At 41.5% G+C, this 20,347-nt stretch overlaps 1 protein-coding gene across 4 annotated transcripts in view; it reads left to right on the top strand.

Moving 5' to 3' along the window:
- Window positions 1–20,347, top strand: part of SCAF4 (SR-related CTD associated factor 4) — a 55,517-nt gene that overhangs the window by 26,493 nt on the left and 8,677 nt on the right. Inside the window, exons 8-19 of one of the 4 annotated variants that reach the window (XM_081138914.1) lie at window positions 2,970–3,148; window positions 3,493–3,601; window positions 5,158–5,322; window positions 5,832–5,905; window positions 6,753–6,943; window positions 7,707–7,807; window positions 8,238–8,351; window positions 9,102–9,258; window positions 10,371–10,528; window positions 12,077–12,242; window positions 12,328–12,414; window positions 12,634–12,759. In XM_081138914.1, the coding sequence (XP_080995040.1) occupies window positions 2,970–3,148; window positions 3,493–3,601; window positions 5,158–5,322; window positions 5,832–5,905; window positions 6,753–6,943; window positions 7,707–7,807; window positions 8,238–8,351; window positions 9,102–9,258; window positions 10,371–10,528; window positions 12,077–12,242; window positions 12,328–12,414; window positions 12,634–12,759 (1,627 nt within the window). Of the gene's footprint in view, window positions 1–2,969; window positions 3,149–3,492; window positions 3,602–5,157; window positions 5,323–5,831; window positions 5,918–6,752; window positions 6,944–7,706; window positions 7,808–8,237; window positions 8,352–9,101; window positions 9,259–10,370; window positions 10,529–12,076; window positions 12,243–12,327; window positions 12,415–12,567; window positions 12,760–20,347 lie in introns of all 4 variants that reach the window. The other 3 variants (XM_081138913.1, XM_081138912.1, XM_081138911.1) reach the window with 3 other exon arrangements.

Below are 20,347 nucleotides of genomic sequence, written 5' to 3'. Positions count from 1 at the left end.
TGACCTCTTTTCTGAAGAAGGTCGGATACAATTTTGAGTGAAAAGGCGTACATGCATGAGGGGAGAACACACGTAACACTGAGTGCTCTAAACCATTTCTCTCTGAAGATTCGTGTGCACATTTCAGAGCTATTTCCATGCAGGTGATGTAGGTGAACTCTTAATACTTTGGTTTTCTCCTCTGTTTTGTGTGTTGATCAGGAAACCTCTTCCCACCTGTTTGTTTGTTTGTTTTTTGTATTTTCTTCTAGTAGCTTTATATTTTTGTTTTTTGCATTTGTCTCTTAGGTTCTTTTGGAACCTACTTTAGAATCTGGTTCACAGTAGTTAAGTTTTTGTTTTTAGAAAGAACTAACTCACCCTCACTGTTAAATTCTCCTGTGTCTATGCCTTTCTGTCCCACTGTTCTATCCCACCAATATGTTTGTTTTGCATTATAATTTAAATATTTGCAACTTACATATCGTATTTTGTTTCCAGGTGTTGTGTCTTCCCCTCTTTCCCCCCAGATTTTCCGTTGCTATTCTTGAGCGTGTGTTATAGTCAGGGTTCTCCCGGGAATCAAGCCAGTTTTATACACACACACATGGGAAGGAGAGAGGAAGAATTTGGTTGATTTTTAAGGCATTCGCTCATGCTGCTGTGGAGGTTGGCAAATTTGAAATTTGTAGGGCAGACTGGAGGCTGGAGATTCCAGTAAGAGTTACTGTTACAGCCTTGAGCCTGGATTGTGATAAGCAAGGTTTCTGTGTTGCCGTCTTGAGAGTTCCTTCTTCAGGAAACCTAAGTTCTTGTTCCTGAAACCTTCAACTGCTTTGGTTGGGGCCCACTCCAGTTATGGAGGGTATTTCTTTATTCCGAGTCCACTAATACAGATGTTAGTCACATTTAAAAATGTCTTCACACCAGCACCTAGATTAATATTCGACCAAACAGGTAGACACCATAACCTAGCCTAATTGACACATAAAATTAACCATCACAGCATACTTTTCCAGATGAACCTGAGCATAAATTTTAGAACTTACGAATTTATGGGTTAAGAAGTATTGACACTTTTTAATGCAGTCTCCATATATTACAGTGTTTTTTCATATATGTTTTGTACATTTGTTATATTTATTCTTGGCTATTTGTCATTTTTCATGTTTAGTGTTTCATATAATGATGCCATAAAGCAAAGCTTGGTTTCTATTTTATCTTGTAATGGTCATGGTATTTAAACACCTAGTCTTCTAGTTGGTTCTCAGATTTTGTAGGTAGCTGCTCTTTTTGACTTTTCCTCTTCCACATCGATGCCTGTTTGTTTTTCTTTTTTAATGTACTAGTAGCTAAGGACTTCCAGGAAAATGCTGAATAATAGCAATGCTAGTGGTATCTGTAGCTTGTTAATTTGAATTGTAATCCCTCTAATGTTTTACCTTAAGTGGGATGGTCAATGTTTGTCTTTATATGAAGCTTAGAAAAAGGAGGGCCATGCTTTTCCTATGGCTAAAAATGTCTATTTTAAGCTAGTCGAACAGGTTGACTGGGGACAATTTGTTTATTTCAGCTGATTCATAAATCTTCAGTTTCCTAAAAAGCAACAAAAATGTGGTTTTGGATGAATCTCTTTGTAATTTTTTAATTGCTTCAGATCTTTTCCCAGAGCAATAGGTATAAATCTTTAAAACTTTTAAAGAACAGCCTGGCTGGGCATGGCTCAGCAGTTGAGTGTCAACCTAGGATCCTGGAGACCAAGGTTCAATTCCCAGTCAGGGCACATGCCTGGGTTACAGGCTCAGTCCCCAGCAGGGGCCTTACAGGAGGGAGGCAGGCAGCCCATCAATGATGACTCTCTCATCATTGATGTTTCTGTCTCTTTCTCTCCTCCTTCCTCTCTCTGAAATCAATAAAAATATATTTAAAAAACAAAACTTTAAGGAGCATATTTATATGTGATAAACTGCAGAGATCATAGGTTTTGGTTTTTGTAGACAATTTAGACCTGAGTTTTAAATTTGACGTTATCCTGACACTGAGTTACTTAGATATTCAGTGTGCACCACTGTAAAATAGCGATGATAGCACCTATATTTTATTGCTGTGAGGGTTAAATAAGCTGATGTGCGTAAAACAGCAGGATGTCTGGGCTGTGTTGAATTGCTCAGTTACAATAAGAACTTTTACTCACATGGCCTAGAATTACAAAGAAACACGTGATCTCCCTTCCTAATCTAGAAACCTCCTATTCAGTAAAGTTGTAGCAGAACTATGGCAGAACACTGCAAATTGAGGAATTTGAGGTGGGAAATCCATGAGCAGAATGGACACAGCTTAAGACGGGATTGCTCGTTGGATGCCGGAGACTGGGGCTTTGAAGTCGAAAAGACCAGTGTCTATATCCTGAGTCTACCATGCACTAACTGTACCATCTCAGTTTTATTTCCAAATGCTCCCACTTTTTTTTTTTTTATGAAAGTTTCTGGTAATCTGAGGTGACCTGTGAAGTTTTAAGAAAGAGGCTAGTGCACAGGTGGTGAGACTTTCTTGAGCATGCGGTGATGGACATTTTTCTATGGGTGTTTATAGCGATTGGATGAGGTGGTCTTGCATTTTGTACATTTTACAGCCTGCTGAAAATGTATACCATTGTCATGTTTGCAGAGTTCCAAAGGTTTTGGTCTGGGAACATGACTTTCAATAAAATACTTACATTGCTAAGTTAACAATAAAGTAGACACCTAGACGGTGGTCAGAAAACACTGTTTACAATTGGGGAAGAAAGGCAGAGCAAAAACTCTTCCAAATGGCATTTGTGTAAAAATGATTTGTCTGTGAACCAAGCTCCTAGGGGCCTGTGGGAAAATGAGATCGTACTTGACAGCGTGGTGGGATTAGAGATGATGGAAACATCCATTGTTACCAAGTTTTTGTGCACCGAATGCAGTTGAAATTTTAAAATGGAATACCCACATAACCTGTTGCAGAAGCTACTTGATCGATTTGATTATGATGATGAGCCAGAAGCTATGGAAGAATCAAAGAAAGAAGATGCTGCTGCTGCCGCTGCTGCCAGCATGGCCTCTGCTGCCCCACCTGCCGCACCTGCCGCTGCTGCCCCACCCGCTGCTGCTGTGCCTGCTGCGTCTCCTCCACAGGCACCCTTGTAAGTCTCGTTCCTCCGGACATGTGGCATTGATAGCGTTCCTGAGGCACAGCGTACGGAACATTGAGTAGCAAGGTCATTTCCCATATACAGTCATGGTCTTTTTAAATATTGATATTTTGGGTTTTCTCCTGTATGGGGAGGGAATCCTGTAAGATTTACAATAAAAAATGGCTTTTATGTGGGGAATAGTGCTCAGTGTGTTAGTTAATATATAGGCAAGTAGATGATCAGTAAAATGTTGTCAGTGACTCCTGGAAAACATTCTTTATGCTTCTGTATAAACGTAGCCAGGAATCTCATGGGTTTTTACTGGTTAAAAGGATTACTTTGTACTTTTTCAGCGGATTTCCTGGAGACAGCATGCAGCAGCCAGCATACCCCCCACATCCAAATATGGATCCGTTTCAACCTCCGATGATGGCGATACAGCAGGATCCAGTGCACCACCAGGTACAGGTGTTTTCCTTGCAGCTGCGTTTTAATAACTGAAGATGTTCATTCGAGCACATGGGTTGCACTTTACAGACTCCTGTTCCGCTGCATGATTGGATAATAGTACTACACCTGCAGTAAGAGCTGTTGGGCACATAACTGATTTGAGTTGCCTTTTGCTTTAATTAAAACAAGGATGCTAAATATTACATGCTCATAATATAATAATAAGTATATTTGTTCAAGTAGTTTAGAGAGAGACCATGGCTCTGTTTCAGGGAACTGGCCTATTAGCTACCAACCCCACTGTGCGATGAGATGCTTTAGAGAGAGGGCTTCCAGCTTTCAGTGTGCGGGAACATAGTTTGAAATCTCTCTTGAGGAGCATAGCACCCAGGAGAATTGCAGGGAGTTAGTAGAGATTCGTTCGTTGGATTCATTTTAGTAAATCCTCTAATTCAAAGTTTCCTGAGCTTGACCATTCATTTCAATTAATGGGGGCAGAAAGGGGCATTTTCAAAATGCAAATCCGCGCCCTCTGGTGCCATTGTGAATCTAGAGACCCTGTTTTTAACTCTGCGGTGATTCTGTTGTACAGCTGGTCCTAGAAAGTAATACTCGATGACCTTAGAAAGGGTTTAAGAAACCTACTCAGACTGGATTAATTTCCTTATTCAGTCCAGTTTATACATTTGGTGATGTGAAGTTGATGCTGTGATTTTAATGATTTGTTGAATGAAGTTTGAAAAGTATTTTATACGCCTGTTTAATATATGAAGGAAACCTATGAACTTGTTTCCAAATGTTTAGCAGTTCCTGAAAGTTTATAAATAATTTAGAAAGAATACTTCTTTTGTGATATTATAATTATACTTGTAAGTGTATTGACATTGGAATGGCACATGCAGAAATATGTTAGGTTGTGGTTCACTCTCGTTATATTTGAAATCCTAAAAGTAGACATGTTAGATGAAAGTCTCCTTAGAGTACATTTTTTTAAAAATATATTTTTATTGATTTCAGAGAGACAGGAAGGGAGAGGGGGAGAGAGATAGAAATCATCAATGATGATCCCCTGCTGGGGATCGAGCCCGCAACCCGGGCATGCACTCTCACCGGGAATCGAATTGTGATCTCCTGGATCATAGGTCAGTGCTCAACTGCTGAGCGATGACAGCTGGGCTAGAGTACATTTTTTAAAGAATGAACCTAGAAGTCAGTCAGTGCTTCTAACCACTTTCTCCTGAAAATCAGAGTACCTCTGACTTTAAGCTCTGTCACATGGTTTCCTCACATAAATGAAGTTATGTCTTTAAATCTATAAAACCCAAACCTATGTGTTTATAATTGTAAAATGAGTCATAGGACTTTTAACCTGTATATACTTGAATATGTAACAGTTCTCTGAATAATGATTATCTGTGGAAATTGTTAATAACTGTTGTGTGTTGTAGTTTTTCCTTGATAAAAATTTATTGAAGGTATTTTAGTTTTATATTGAAGTAGGGGTTTTAAAATTTACTTTTGGTAGCTATTACTTAAAACCTACTCGTACTCTTCCTTTAAAAACAAAGGTTCCACTTCCCCCTAATGGACAAATGACGGGATTTGGCCTTCTCCCCACACCTGCGTTTCCACCCCTGGCGCAGCCAGTGCTTCCTCCGGCTGCCCCTGTGCCGCAGCCATTTCCGACCCCGTTCCCGGCCCCCAGCGAACCACTTGCGCAGAAGGCACATCAGGTAAGGCTCCACTCTTGGTATTGATTAGCTGTGGTTGCCTCAGCTGATGGTCAGGTTCCTGCCTATTTGCTTGTCATCTGCATGTTTTAATATGGAGAAAGACTCTTACCTTGGGCACATGTTAACCCTCTCTGGGCCCCCAAGTTTTTCATCCATAAAATGGACATAATATTACTACCAATGTCAGTAAGGCCCTTGAGGGCTAACACAAGGTACAGAATGTCTAGCCAGCCAGCGCCTAGTGATGGATTATTACAGCAGTGTAACCTACATGAAGTAACTTCCACATAGCCTGCCAAGTAATGCATTTCTTCTGGTCTTGTAAACCATACAAAAAGTATTTCCCACTGAAGGCCACTGGTCATTAAACGAGTAGTTTGGTGTCAAGTAACCAAGAGAGACGTGTGTCAGAGCGAGGGGTTGACCCGGCGAGGGGACTGCCGTACACCTTGTTGACAGTTTCCACTCTCCTCACCTAATGACACTGTCTGTTTTGTTTGTTTTTAAAGGAAATGAAAGTAGAGCAGCCTTGTATTCAAGAGGTTAAGCGGCATATGTCTGATAGCAGAAAGTCAAGATCTAGGTCAGCATCCAGGTAATTTATAGAAAATGTTTTCCAGCCGTATGTCATAGGCGGCATGGAGTTGGACTGGCTCCAGGTTGGGTGAATAAAATAGCACTTGTGTATTTGTGTGTCTGTGAGAGAGTGGGAGCAGAAGTGCTTTAAAAATTCTAAGGTCATTTATTCCCTTTGAGCTGCTCAAATGCCTATGTACAGATAGCATATGTGGAATTATCAGAGTTTTGTATTAATAATTCTTATAATAATCATGATTCCTTTATAAGTCTATCAGCCAACAAAGTGGAAATATATTAAGTAATACTATAATTGGATTACATTTTTAATTGCTGAAGACTTGACTGAGATTCAATGACAGTTGTGCAGTACAGCTCAGTGGTAACAGCATCTTACACTGCTGCTGTACACTGAATCGCCGATGGCTTTAGCACTGCGCTGACTACTGGAGCCATTGGCAACAAGAGGCACTATCATAAGCTGTCAGCTTTCTGTCATTTAAAATACAGCCTTGCCCGGCTGGCGTGCCTCATAGGTTGAGCATCGACCTAGGATCCAGGAGATTAAGGTTTGATTCCTGGTCAGGGCACATGCCCGGGTTGTGGGCTTGATCCCCAGCAGGGGGCGTGCAGGAGGCAGCTGATCAGTGACTCTCATCATCGATGTTTCTCTCCCTTCCTCTTTCTAAAATCAATAAAATCATATTTAAAAAAATAAATAAAAGTCTTTCCTTGAATTCATGTATTAAATTACCTACTTGTATTTTTAATTTCTTTTTACAATTAGTACATGCTTACATGTTTAAAATTTTTCTTCATACACTATTCATTCTCCCTCCTCGTGAAAATATTAGGTCACCAAAAAGGAGGCGCTCTCGATCTGGTTCTAGATCTCGAAGGTCTCGTCATCGACGTTCTAGATCTCGGTCCAGAGACAGGCGCCGACATTCTCCTCGATCTCGATCCCAAGAAAGACGGGATCGAGAAAAAGAAAGAGAGCGCCGGCAAAAAGGCCTTCCTCCAGTCAAGTCAGAAACTGCAAGTGGTAAGTGAACCTCTACATTCAAACTTCCTGCATTGTTTTTTCGTGTCATGGGTTTAAAATGTTTTCTGTTAGCAATATCCTACTTTATCATGTCTCATTTGTTCAGTGTATGCTCTTGGATTTGCTTTTGTGCATTATAAGTGTATGTTAAGCCAGCTGCAAAGCAGCAGTGGGGAGTGAGTGTGGGAAATAAGAAGTCTGGCTAGGTCTCATGTATGATGGAAAGGTTTTATTTTATTTTTTTCCGGAATAACTAATATCTTCTTACTTTTATAGAGATTTCCAATTTACAGATTGTATTACCTTGCGTTATTTTTCTGAATCTCATTATGTGCTTAAAATATGTTTAGTAGAGTGTGCTCTGCATCCATAGCTGCTATTGAAATTTTAACTTACATGACTAGGGCATGTATAAAACTCCTGACTCTGTAAAGCTTATTACTAGGGCATAGTGGGTAAGAGACACATGCTACACACTTGACAGGTGGGGAGGGAACAACTACACATAGTGAACAAAAGCTCCCAGTTGCTGGTAATCAAGAGTTAGGATCAAGTCTTAGATCTGTTCACAGAGGCCAGTTTTCTCCAACTCTTTTGTGTATTCTCTGTCGTGGTTTCAATTCTGGAAGCAGGACCACAGTTTTCTAGAATTTTTAAATGTGTATGGGATTTGCTACTCGAACCTGAGGTATCATGATGTCACTAGTGCATGTTTCTGTAGTGTAGTGATTTTGTGTGTTTATGATGATAATGTTACTCTCAGTTTGTAGCACCACACTCTGGGTGGGACAGCTGGACAAAAGGACTACTCAGCAGGATGTTGCCAGTCTCTTAGAAGAGTTTGGTCCAATTGAATCCATTAATGTGAGTATTTATTAAATTGCTTAATGACAGTTGGACAGGTGTGATTGTCATTTTATAGTTAAGGATTGGGACTTAACACTTGCCCAGGTTTTCTAGACAGTGTGGCTAGAGTTTAGGGTTCTGAGCCTCTGTTTAGCATTCTCTGTATTTGACCACAACTTTGATAACCCAAGTTTAATTTAAAACCCTTTTCTAGAAGTCTTTATGTAATAAAGCTTAGGGGACTGTAGGCTCATTAATAACTGGCAGTTAGTTGAGACCAAACTTAAATTGCTGGTTTACAAGTTACTTAATCTCAGGTGATAGAACACTGGCTTGACTGGGGAGATGGGTTAATGTTTGGGGTTGTTGGAACTGGTTACTTAGTATTATATCTTGTTCTTTACTTTTGTGTGATTATATTTTATAATATTGGAATGTTTTGGAGCAGATGATTCCTCCCAGAGGTTGTGCCTATATTGTCATGGTTCATAGGCAAGACGCTTACCGTGCCCTTCAGAAGCTGAGCCGAGGAAACTATAAAGTGAACCAGAAATCCATAAAGGTACGTTTTAATTTTCTACCTGAGAGTTCAGTTTTTTAAACCGTAATTTTGGACACAGGCATTTTGTATGCATCTTTAAAAAGAGATTATCTGCTAAAAGTTAGCAAAAAAATTAAACGTTAGTTCATAGCAAAATTTTGATATATATATATTTTTTAATGTAGGTAGAACAGGTCGTCAAAGGTTTTTAATTAATTGGGACTTTAATGCCATTTAGTAAAATATTTTATCTTGTTTCAGAAGTTTTAGATTTTAAGTTTATCATCTCACCTTAGAACTAACTATGAAAAATATTCAGCAGAGATAAAGATGCAGATACCTGGGTGTTCTTCCCCTGAGGGCACCACAGGCAGTGTTTCCTCGGTGTCACACCACTGTTCTACTCTTGGGTTTTGCCACAAAGGGGTTTGTCTAATGCTGACTAATTCTAAGATATCTAAAACTTTCTAAAGCAGTCCCAGTATGATGGGTCCTACAGGGAAGTTTGCACTTTCCCTAATAAATCTTTTTCTTTTCTCTTAAGTTTTATGCTGGCTGGGTTGGAGGGTGGTGGGTGGTTGGAGGAAGTGGGTAAGGAGGTGGTGCCAGGCAAAGCCCCATTCCAGGAGAAAGAGATAAATGGGTCATCAGTTTCCTAGTGACAAGTAAGGTACAGGGGTGGCCAGGCCAGATTGCTCCCTTGCCACCTAACTCTCAGAATTTATGACACTCTCTTCTTTTCTTTCTATATTTTACTTAATGGTGATATAGATTGCCTGGGCCTTGAACAAAGGGATAAAGGCAGATTATAAGCAGTATTGGGACGTGGAGCTTGGTGTTACTTACATTCCTTGGGACAAAGTCAAGCCTGAAGAGCTGGAGAGTTTCTGTGAGGGAGGCATGTTGGACAGTGACACACTGAATCCAGGTAAAGCAGCACCTCATGTCTTTAAAACTCCATGCATGTTCCTTGTGGTATGTGTGACAGATGTTTATTTGCATTAGGCAGTGGTTTTTGAGATTTTTCAACTGCCCACCAGGTGCCAATCTCTCTGTATAAACCGAGGAAACAGCGGGAAATACGACAGACGTGGCCTTTGCTCCTCACCTTACATTCAGGGGAAGATGCAGGTCCAGGCTAAATAACTACTAACTGTGGGGTGGGACAGATCAGATGAGTCCAGAACTGAGTGTCATTGATACTGTGTTTTTATCTGATGCTGCACAATAATTTCTTTGAAAATATTTAAGTGTCCAGAGAAGTAGTGGAAAGTAAATGTGTATGGCGAGGAGATGCAGTTAGTCGTGGTCAGGATTATCAGAAATGCCAAGTTGACAGTGGGGTTGAAGTAGGGAGAGGGGCAGCATGGATGGGCATGACCTGGAGATGGGCAGGTAGCCTGAAGCAGGAGGAGCACGGGATGGCGTGGCACGTAGAGTGAAGGTATAGAGGAAGTGTCCGCAGGAGCTGTGGCTGGAGAGCCCAAGGGTAGTGGACCGTGCTTTACTGACTGCTCCCAGATCAGACCCCTCCCACAATGCAGGATGCCCTCATTCACACACATAGCTGTCTGCTCAGGCAAACAGTTCAGGTTTGCTGTGTGCCAGGCATTCTGGGAGGCTGTGGTCCAGAGGGAGACCCTGCTGCTCCCTCCCCGATCCTCTGTCCAAATAAGAACACACGAGAGCCAGGTGTGTCTAGGTGGGGTTGCATCGCTGCTGCTTACTAGTGTGTGACCTTGAACAGATTGTCTTTGTTTTCCTCATTTGTAACCTGGGGGGAATAATCATTAGGAACCAGTTACAGGTGGTTCTGAGGATTAGATTGCTCAGTATACATGAAGTGCCTGGCACACAGTGAGCCTGTTGTTTTGCATGTTTGATAATTTAAATAATATTTATAAGATTGGCATAGGCATTTCTTTAACATCATCAGACTGCTGGTTTTGATTGTAATCAGCATTTAATAAAAAATTATTTGGATTTAAAGTTATGAGTTGAACATGGTAAGCTTCTGTTAAATTTCCTTAACTCCCATAGATTGGAAAGGAATTCCCAAGAAGCATGAAAATGAAGTTGCTCAGAATGGAGGGGCAGAAAGCTCACACACAGAACCAGTGTCACCCATACCGAAGCCTCTGCCTGTGCCTGTGCCTCCTATTCCTGTTCCCGCACCTATAACAGTGCCTCCTCCACAGGTGAGAACATTCCAGACATTACTTAAACCCTCAAGTTCCTGAAACACACCTTTCCAAATCTTACTGTAGATGTACGTGTAGACTTGTATTCAAAGACTCACTAGTACATAAATGTACGTTACTAACTTGTCATCTTTTGGTACATCGAACCTGTTGTTGATAAACTCTGTAACACATTCTTAAATGATGTTAATAAAGCCAGAATGCTCTCATGCTGCCTCACATCTGTCTAGATTACCGAATATCTTACATTATGGTGTTTCAGACTGGAGGTGCAAACCTGTTAAGATTTCCTTCTACTCTTTTTACTCTTACCTTGTTTTCTTATCAGATCTTTGTTCTATATGGACTTATGTTCTGAGGGAGCTTCGATTTATACCTAACAAGCAGCTGTTTCCAGGGAAAGATGGTTTCTACATCTTCAGTTTGGGTGGTGCTATCATGAATTTTTTAAAAAATAAATAGAGTGCTATTTAACATGAAGGTATATTCTTAGAGGGTCTGGATTCTGGCAGAACAGGGTTTGAATCCCAGCTGCACTTTGATTCAGCAGTGTGACTTGGGCAGGCTTCCTTTCTTGTCTGTAATATGCGCATTCCCTTTCCTGGCTCTGGCTCTGGCTCTGCTGTGCTTCCTAAGTCAGAGTGGTTCTGAGGATTCAATGAGGTAATGTATCTTAAATACTCAGCAGGTTTCCTGTTACGTAATCTAAATAAAAGACCTTTGGGTTAAAATTATAAATGGTTGACCCATGGTTTACGTATGATCTAGATTTTTCTTGTCTTTCAATGCCTTCAGTTCTGTTTCTCACATTAAATCTGACTAGGTGAATCTGCACTAACACAAAGTGGGTCACCTAAGCTCTCACTTCAGCTGTGACATTTTATAAAAGGACCTTCTATGTTGTCACTCTAAGGCTGACCTTTTGGATGTGCCCCTCGGTTTGAGTTGTAAATGAGATCCAAGTTTATCAGCACTTGCTGAGGAAACCTCGCTAATCTGTTAAAATCTATCATACTTTTTTTTAAACAATAGCAAATATTTATCTTTGGGATGTTTATTAAAGTGCCAGGCACTAGCACTTAACATGTATTAATTCTTTAATCCCCATGTGAGGTTGGTACTTTCCATTTTACAGATGAATAAACTGAGGTCTAGAGAGTGTGCACTTGCTCGGGGTCACAGAACTGGCCGAGCAGTTTGACCTTTGTATTGAATCCCTGAAACTTTTCAGATAGCTTTTCTTAGAATTACATTTGCAGAATTACTGACCTGATCATGGCACATCTTTTAATGTCCTATTCTGTCAGCTCACCAACAGATGCCGGTGAGATTCAGTGTGAACCTGCTGTCATAAAGTAGAGAGCAAACTTTGATTTCTGTCGTTCAGGGTAGGCACAGGTACCACCTGTTTTCTAATTTATTCACATAATAAGAACAAATTTAGAAACATCTATTTTTTTCAACAAGATGTTTTTTGTCTGCTCACTGTGTTGGTGGGAGGATGGCTAGATGTATGGCTGCATTTCCTTCTTCCTTTCTCTGTAGGTCCCACCACATCAGCCAGGCCCTCCTGTGGTCGGTGCTCTCCAGCCACCCACCTTCACGCCTCCCATGGGAATTCCTCCTCCGGGCTTTGGTCCCGGTGTTCCTCCGCCGCCACCGCCACCGCCATTTTTACGCCCAGGATTCAACCCAATGCATTTACCACCAGGTACACCAAGTGGTTAGAGAAGACATTGTTTTTGAGTCTGAGATAAATTGATGCAGCCTGAGTGACATTGTTTCTCTCATTCTAGGTTTTCTTCCTCCTGGACCCCCACCTCCTATAACTCCACCAGTGTCCATTCCTCCTCCTCACACTCCACCAATAAGCATCTCAAACTGTAAGCATGTTTTCCTTGGTGCTCAGTTCTCCTCTTGGAGTCGGGAGTGGAGGGAGAGTGGATTAGTAATAGGGTCTAGAGTGTGGCAAGAGTCTGTGGGTGGGGGGTAATTAATTATTCAGCTTCACATGTTGATGTAATTATATTCCTTAGCTACTATCGCTGGTATAAATGAAGACACTACAAAAGACTTATCTATTGGAAATCCCATTCCAACAGTGGTGTCTGGGGCTAGAGGAAACGCCGAGTCTGGTGACAGTGTGAAAATGTATGGCTCTGCCGTGCCACCCGCCGCACCCACGAGTCTGCCCACCCCTCCTGTAACCCAGCCTGTGTCACTTCTGGGTAAGTTCATTTTTTTATCATTAGTTTTTATTCCTTTTCCCAAGTCAGTTGGTTTTGTTTGTTTTTTAAAACTGGTAATTTTGGTAAAATCTTCTGAGGCTGATGTTTTTCTTTGAGGAAGATCTCCCTCTAAATTAAACATGTGTTCTTGGTCTTTACCGAGAGTAGCCTAGAGACAACCTCCATGGTGAAATTATGTTTGTTTGTCTTGAATAAACGTTTGGGTCTGCACATCTTAATTTGGTATAGAAAAGTGATTAATGTCTGGGAAGAGGAATTGGTACATAGTCCAAGACTAACATAACCCCAGATGTCCCAGCTTTATAAGAGATAACGTTTCTTTGACAACATAGTTTTTTTCCCCTGTCTGGACCAGTTTTTATATATTTAAAACCCCTGGACTTTGGCATCATTCTTTGTGTGCTAGCAAAGAAAATGATCTTTGATCCGTTGCAATAAAACGGCTTTGTTACCTGAGAGACAGACCCCTCAGTTTCCTCCTGCTAGAGGTTGTTGGACTTGACCGACTACTTGAGTACCGTGGTTACAGGAAGTGTGATTTGGATTGTTCACAACTCTAAGGGGCCTTTCCCTTGCTTCCTTGAGTTATAAATGAATATGTCATGTCCTTGTTACACTGACCATCTTTTAATTAATAAATTGTTGTACTGAAAGTGGTATTGCCAAGTATAATTAACACTCAACTCAGTGGGTGGTTAATTCATCCTTAGTGCTCCAGTTCTGCCTTTCCCTGTGTTCTCGGGGGGGGGGGGGGGGGGGGGGGGGGGCGGCACGTTTGCTTTCACAGCCTCAGGCTTTTAGGAAGGAGCACATTGGTTACCTCTGAGATGTAGGGCTGTGTGACGGGTTTGTGATACAGGACTTTTACTTTTCACCGACACCTTTCAGGACTGCTAGAGATTTTTGCTTTGTGCCTATCCTACGTTTATATTAAAAATCAGTTTCTTTTTAAATGGCATGCCGCCTTCTGGCCTCTCCAAGACTGAGTTTAGGCTGATGATAAACTTGATTTTTATTTTTCTTAGTACACAGTCTCAGTAATAGTAAAAGAGGATTTGGGATTAAAGTTTGTGACAAACAATGTAGCAGTAGTCATAATAATGATGGCAAAGGATTTGTTTAATAAGGAGATTGCTTAAGAGGCCTACGCCCTGGAAATCGTAATAGAAGGAACACTGGACTAGCAGCTGGGAAACTTAACATCTTTGGATCTGAGTTTTGTTATGTTTTGTTTTCATATTGGTAATAAGATGGTTTCACAAGAATCATGGAAACTGGGTTGGATAGAATTTTTGGATCAACCCCTTTCTTTCGCCCCATCCCTGTGAACTCCGTTGGAAGTGAAGTGTTCTAGTCTAGCATCCATGGGTGTTGGGCCCCCTGAGACCATTTACAAAACTGAGTGAGTGAGAAGATGTCTCCGAGAGTGTAGACCTGTCCGACAACCTTGAGGAAAAAGTAGCCCGCCTCTGATTTAACATCAGGTCATGAAGACTCTGCCCTTCATTTCTTACCACTGCTGAAATGTAGTTTAAACTGCATCCCACATGGAACAAAACAGATCGAAAGTTGGTGAGCATGGAAAATAAACTTAGTAAGCTAAGCATTGCTAGAAAAATAAGTTCCTTAGCGTTTACTGCTGCCTGACATACCTGTCCTGACGTCCATTCAGTCATCCTCATCACCAGCATCCCTGCTAGAACCGAGGCTCGGTGAGGGGCATCTGTTACATGAATAAGTGGATGGGTGAGTGGATGGTTTTCAGTGTCCTGCTGTTTATGCTTCGCCTGTGATAATCTTCATAACTTTTAAAATACAATTTAGAAACTGTGTTTCTAAACACAATTTGAAGGCTCTTCCAAATCTGGAAAGGTTTAAAATTTGACATAACATTAAAATGAAAACTTGTTAAAATAAGCAGTTTTAACTGAAATGCAATTTCAGTAACTGATAACCTGAAAATATAAAATGTTTGATACACAGTAATAATTCATTGTGGCTGATTTTAAAGAAATTCATTCTTAAAGAATTTCAGTCAGAGAAGGAAAGCCTTCCATGTTCCTTCAATTAGAAATCTCGAAAAGAACATCCCATGAATTTTGACCTTTCAGAGAAATGGGACCTTTTTAATGTATGTGCAGAGAAGGGAAGATTTATCCAAAAGACTCATCACAGTCCCACCCTTTTGATAAAGGAGTGTAATGGTCAGCAGGCGCTGAAGGTCAGTGACAGGTGGGCACTGCTGCTCTTGCCCAGTAGCGGAAGGCTGGGCTCAGGATGCCTTCACGCGCCCTCGGTGCTCTGATGTTCTCTCTCATGAGACTAGAAAGAAGCGGGAGCTGTACCAGAAACCTTAATCTTAGAAGTAAGTAAAGTATCTACTAAACTTGAGTCTCTTCACCTGAAAAGGGGGAATGAGAACGACAGGCAGTGTGGTGATGGCTCAGTGGGCACACACGTGACAGCTGACAGTTGGGCTGCCGCAGGGTCGGCTCGGCTCGGCGAATGGTGTCGCAGACACTACCGAGAACACCTGAGGGGGTTTCTACTCTGCAGTTCTAAAGTGCTATTACACTAGTTATGATTTGTCTTAAACTGTTACTTTTTTGGCAGACAAAGGAAACAAACTTTTTATGGGGGGGGTGTGACTTGGTTGCCTCGGATGGTTTCGTGGTAGATTAGACCAGATCGCAAGCGCACACACGGTATTCAAGTTCCCTCAGTCAGCTCACTGAGAAAATGTGTGTTAGTCACAGTGGTATTTTATTTAAGTAGCACAGCATATCTGTATTCTCATTAATGATGCTCAAATAGTTTTATAGTGGAAGGTGAATGTACCACTGAGAGACTTAACTAGCTTGGATCTCAATTTCTGAAATGTGGCAGTAATATTTTTAAGTAGCAGGGCCCAAACAGATCTCCCAAGTCTGTAGTGAGGCCCAATTATACTGGCAGGAGGCAGTGGGTGCTTTAAGGGTGGACTGGTTTAAGGAATTTTCTGATCATCAGACTTAAGTGTTGGAACCATGAGCGGCCAAATTTATAGAGAACTGAATATTTTAGTAACTGATAATCTGAAAATATAAAATATTTGATACACAGTAATTCATTATGGCTTATTTTAAAGAAATTCATTTTTATTGCTTCACACTCCATAATGGCTGGTAGGAAGTGCTGGTTTTAATAAAAGCCGACGGTAAGTCTGCCTTTGGGTCACTGAGGAGAGAGAAGTGTTACAGGTGGTAGGGATTTAGTTCATCCTGTTTGCTGTGTAAGTGTAAATGTTCACTTGTGTATAGCACGGACCTATAATATTTTGTACAGCATATTTTTATTAAAATAAAATGTTCATTGTAAATGTGAAATGTGGGTTACTTTGGTGCTTCAAACAATAAAGAAATACGCCAAAAAAATGTTTGTTTGTGTTACATATCTCTACTCTGTTACTAGTATATCCAAAATGTCTTCTCAGGGAAAAATTATTCTAAGTTGGACTCATTCCTTTTGTGGAAATTTAAAGCCTCTTTTCTTGCCAAATACATTTAATTATTAATATGCAAAGAATCTCCCCATTTTTGTAACACTGCTGTAAATGGTGAAATTTACAAATAAGAATTGGGTATTTGTGAGACTGCTTCCTACTTATCAATAATTTTTGTTACCAAAAATTTAAAGCAAAAGTCAAAGATTAGTGGCCTAGAGCCTGAGCTGCTAGATGTATTTCGGGCTTGGTTCTCATATATCCTTGCATGGGTACATTAGGCATGTGAGTTCATATTCCCAAATTTGGACACTAAGAAATTATGTGGACAGAATTGGTTTGTGAATCATTATACTTAAATAGTTATGTTTGCTTTTATGCAATAGTTTGTATAGTTTTTAAAACTGCCTAGAAGATAATTTTACCATCGATTTCTGTAGTTACTTAAAATTGGTAATTGAGCCCTGGCCGGTGTGGCTCTGTGGTTAGAACATTGGCCTGTGCACCAAAGCGTCGCAGGTTTGCTTCCAGGTCAAGGGCAGTTACCTGGGTTGCAGGTTCCTTCCTTGCCCCAGGTGGGGCACATGTGGGAGGCAACCAATCGATGTGTTTCTCTCACGGCTGTGTTTCTCCCTCTCCTCCTTCCGCCTCTTTCCCTCCCTCCCCCCACTCCCTCTAAAAACCAATGGAAAAAATACCCTTGAGTGAGGAGGGTTAAAAAAAATTGGTATTTGATTTGTGGTGATTTTACTTAGATTTCTGTGCCCCCAACTTTTTTTTTATAGTTAGTAAGTTTTAACATTTAAATTAGCACATTTTAGCACCAATGGACTGGTTTGGATAACATTTAGAGGAAATGAAGAATATCCTCAAAAGTAGTGGGGGTTTTTTAATGATAACACCTAAATTTCTAAGTAAAATTTTTGTGTCTTAGTATCTTGTAAATTTTGCTATAATGTTTGATTCTATTAAATACAAGCTAGAGAATCTACCAGGTGTTCAATTTGGTACCGAAAAAAGCACGGTGACTGTCCTATAAAAGTATTTTCCTTTGGAAAGCTTTAAAATATGCGTTATGTTATTCCATTAGTGTTACACAGTGGAAATGGTTCCCAAATACTCATCACAGTGCCTTCAAGTTAGTATATAACACTGTTCATCAGCTAAATTAATAGCAGTGAATCCACAACAGATGTTTGCTTGGATATGAATTTATGCACGAATACACTATTTTCTCAGAAGGTGAAGCACTTCAAACAAAACATGGGGAAGGTCTTGCTTTGCAAAAACTTGAAAGCTGTTCATCACATTGCCTCCATCTCCCCAGCTGCAGTGCTTGGGCCTACAGAGCCTCTTTCCTTTGCCTCTGGAACAGACGCTCCGGGGGGTGGGGGGGCCTGAAGAAGGTGGGAGGGGCAAGAGCTCCAGGCCTGAGGAGGGTGGGAGGGGCAGGAGCTCCGGGCGTCAGGTGACTTTGTTAGATACTGCTGTGAAGAGTTTCAGGTAAGATGTTTTGCCTGCTGACACTGAAAATGAAGTTGTGTGTGGGTAACCTCACTTGGAGACTGCTTGAAGCTTCTTAATTCTGGTATTGTAGCCCTTATGTCTAAGTTATGGCTGTGACACTGCCGATTATAGTAAAATAGTAGCATACAAACTGGAATTCTAAAAAGCTACTGTAAGTAAACTATGTGTAAGGAAATGGTCAGACAAAACTTATCGTACATTATTTTGTAAAACAAAAACAAAAGGAGTCATTTTAAAGTGATAATCAGCCTCTGATTTTCTTTATTTGAAATTCTGGTTCTTGTGTTAGATTTTATCAAAAGTTTACATTATGCTAAAAATAGATCTCAGTATATCTGCGTATGATTGAAAATTCAAATTTCTCTTTAAAATCTCTAACATTCTGAGCATGATTTTAAAAATAATCTTAATGTCTAATCTGAAATGTACTTTAATTCTTTAAAACTTAGCTCCTTAAACTGTTCTCTCCAGCTCCCAACACAGTGCCTGCTGTAGGAATCGCCTGGGAGTCAAAATAATTATGCCTTAAATGTTAATTGGTGAGTCTAGGCAAAAGTAATACATGCATAGATTGTGCTATTTTCATTTTCTGAAGGTCTGGACTAAAGAACACTTCATGAACATGTAGCCACACCTGGGGGTCTCAGGGGCTCGGTGTGGGAGAGGAGGGGTTGGTCTTTCTCCTTGAGTGGGAAGTTCTGTGTTAGATTCATGCAAAATGCCTCGGTGACACTGTCAGGATCAACTCGGAATAGGCAGAGCTGCTGCTGGGCACAGACAGTGAAGGGGCTTGAGGAGATGCACCCTTTCCAGTCTCGGTCGTCTCAGATGCAACGGGAAGAGCCTCACCACCCGGGGCAGAGCCAGGGACCTGCAGTCTCTGCACCTGCCCCCAGACTGACCTTCTGCTTAATGAGCTTGGTGGTCCCCTCTGCCGCCACCGTCCGTTTATACAGTCAGCGTGTGTGTGCTCAGTACCCATGGGAGCCAGCCAAGGCTTGTCTTCCTGGAACTCGTGTTCCCGTAGGGACTTAGGTAATAAGTGAAATAATCGTTTCATATGGGGATATTTTTATAAAGAGTAAAGCAGAGAACAGTTTAGGGGTTGGAGGAGAGTCAGTGGAATGTGCTGTTTTACATAGGGTGGGTGAGGAGGGAGTATGGAGAGAAGTGATAGAGGAACAAGTCTGGTAAACACAGAGGAAAGGGCTTCAGGGAGAACAAGAGAGGGGCCCTGATTGAGAACGGACTTGACTTGTTTGAGGGGCCACAGTGGGCTAGTGTGGCTGAAGAGGAGGTGGCAGGTGCTGAGTTTAGAGAAGTTGCCGAGAACCAGCTGGGTGTGATGGGAAGTATAGGGCTTGAACCAAGGGCTATAATCTGATTGACATTTTTAAAGGGTCACTGTGGTGGTTCTGTAGAGAACAGACGGAGGAAGCGGTAAGAGTGGAAGAGACTAGTTTGAATGCTGCTCGTGTTGGTTGGGGGTACAGCTGAGGCAGTGAGTGTTGGATTCTGAGTTTACTCTGAAGATGGAGCCTTAGAATTGCCTTATAACTTAAATATGGGGTGTGAGAGAAAGGAGTCAAAAGTGAGTTTCTGGCCTGAGCAGTTGGTAGAATGTAATTGCCATTCCTGAGGTGGGCGGATGCCAAGGAGAAGGGGTTTATGAGGCTAGCAAGTGGCAGTGCGGGATGTTTCAACTTTGGTACCCAGGCGCACGTGGTAAGTAAAGCCTGTAAATAAAGTCTGATGGTGTGTATTCCAATGTCAGCGCAGCCCCTGGAGCCTGTGAGGTTACCCGAGGAGGGAACGTAAGGGGGGCAGTAGAGAGACTGGTACTTCAGCACTGAGCAGTGGAAGGCACGCTGAGAACTGAGGCGTAAGTACGTCGTTTGTGTTCTGGGAACTCTCATGAGGAGTTTGTGTAGATCTGTCGTTCAGCTCGTACAGCCCTGTGTGGTAGACCAGTGACCCCACTTCGTAGATGAGGAAACCAGAGCACAGAAAGATAGAGCAGCCTGTGCCAGGTCACAGCTGCCGGTGGCGGAGCTAGGGTTCGAGGGGGCATTGCTCCAACACCCATGTATTTAAACTACCCGATACTGATCTGCCCAGCAGAGGATACTGAGAGGGCTCGGCAGGAGGCCAGTGGGGGGAGGTATGCTGGAACCAGGTGGAGAGTTCAGGTAGAAGGGAGAAGCCAGCTATCAGGTGCCATTCATGGGTCAAAGAGGTGACTTAACTGCACTTAGTGGAATGAAGTCTGGATGACCTTCAGAAGTGTGGCTTCCCTGAAGGGATGGGCCCAAAGCCCAGTTATATACACTGGGTCAGGAGAAATGCATACAATATACAGTGACTGGGCCCCTCTGAGATTTTCTATACATGGGATCAGTAAATGGGGCAACCGCAGAAAGGAGATGTTTTTATATCTAAAAGATGGGTGAAATTATAGTATGTTTATTGGAAAATCCAGTGGAGGGGAAACTTTTGATGCAAGAGAGACACGTCTGCTAGGTTGATAGCCTTATGTAGGTGAGGGATTGGAATCAGGGT

Source organism: Miniopterus schreibersii, assembly GCF_964146895.1.
Source record: "Miniopterus schreibersii genome assembly, chromosome: 5".
NCBI classification, from domain to species: Eukaryota; Metazoa; Chordata; class Mammalia; order Chiroptera; family Miniopteridae; genus Miniopterus; species Miniopterus schreibersii.
This window is presented reverse-complemented; position numbering and strand designations above follow the sequence as displayed.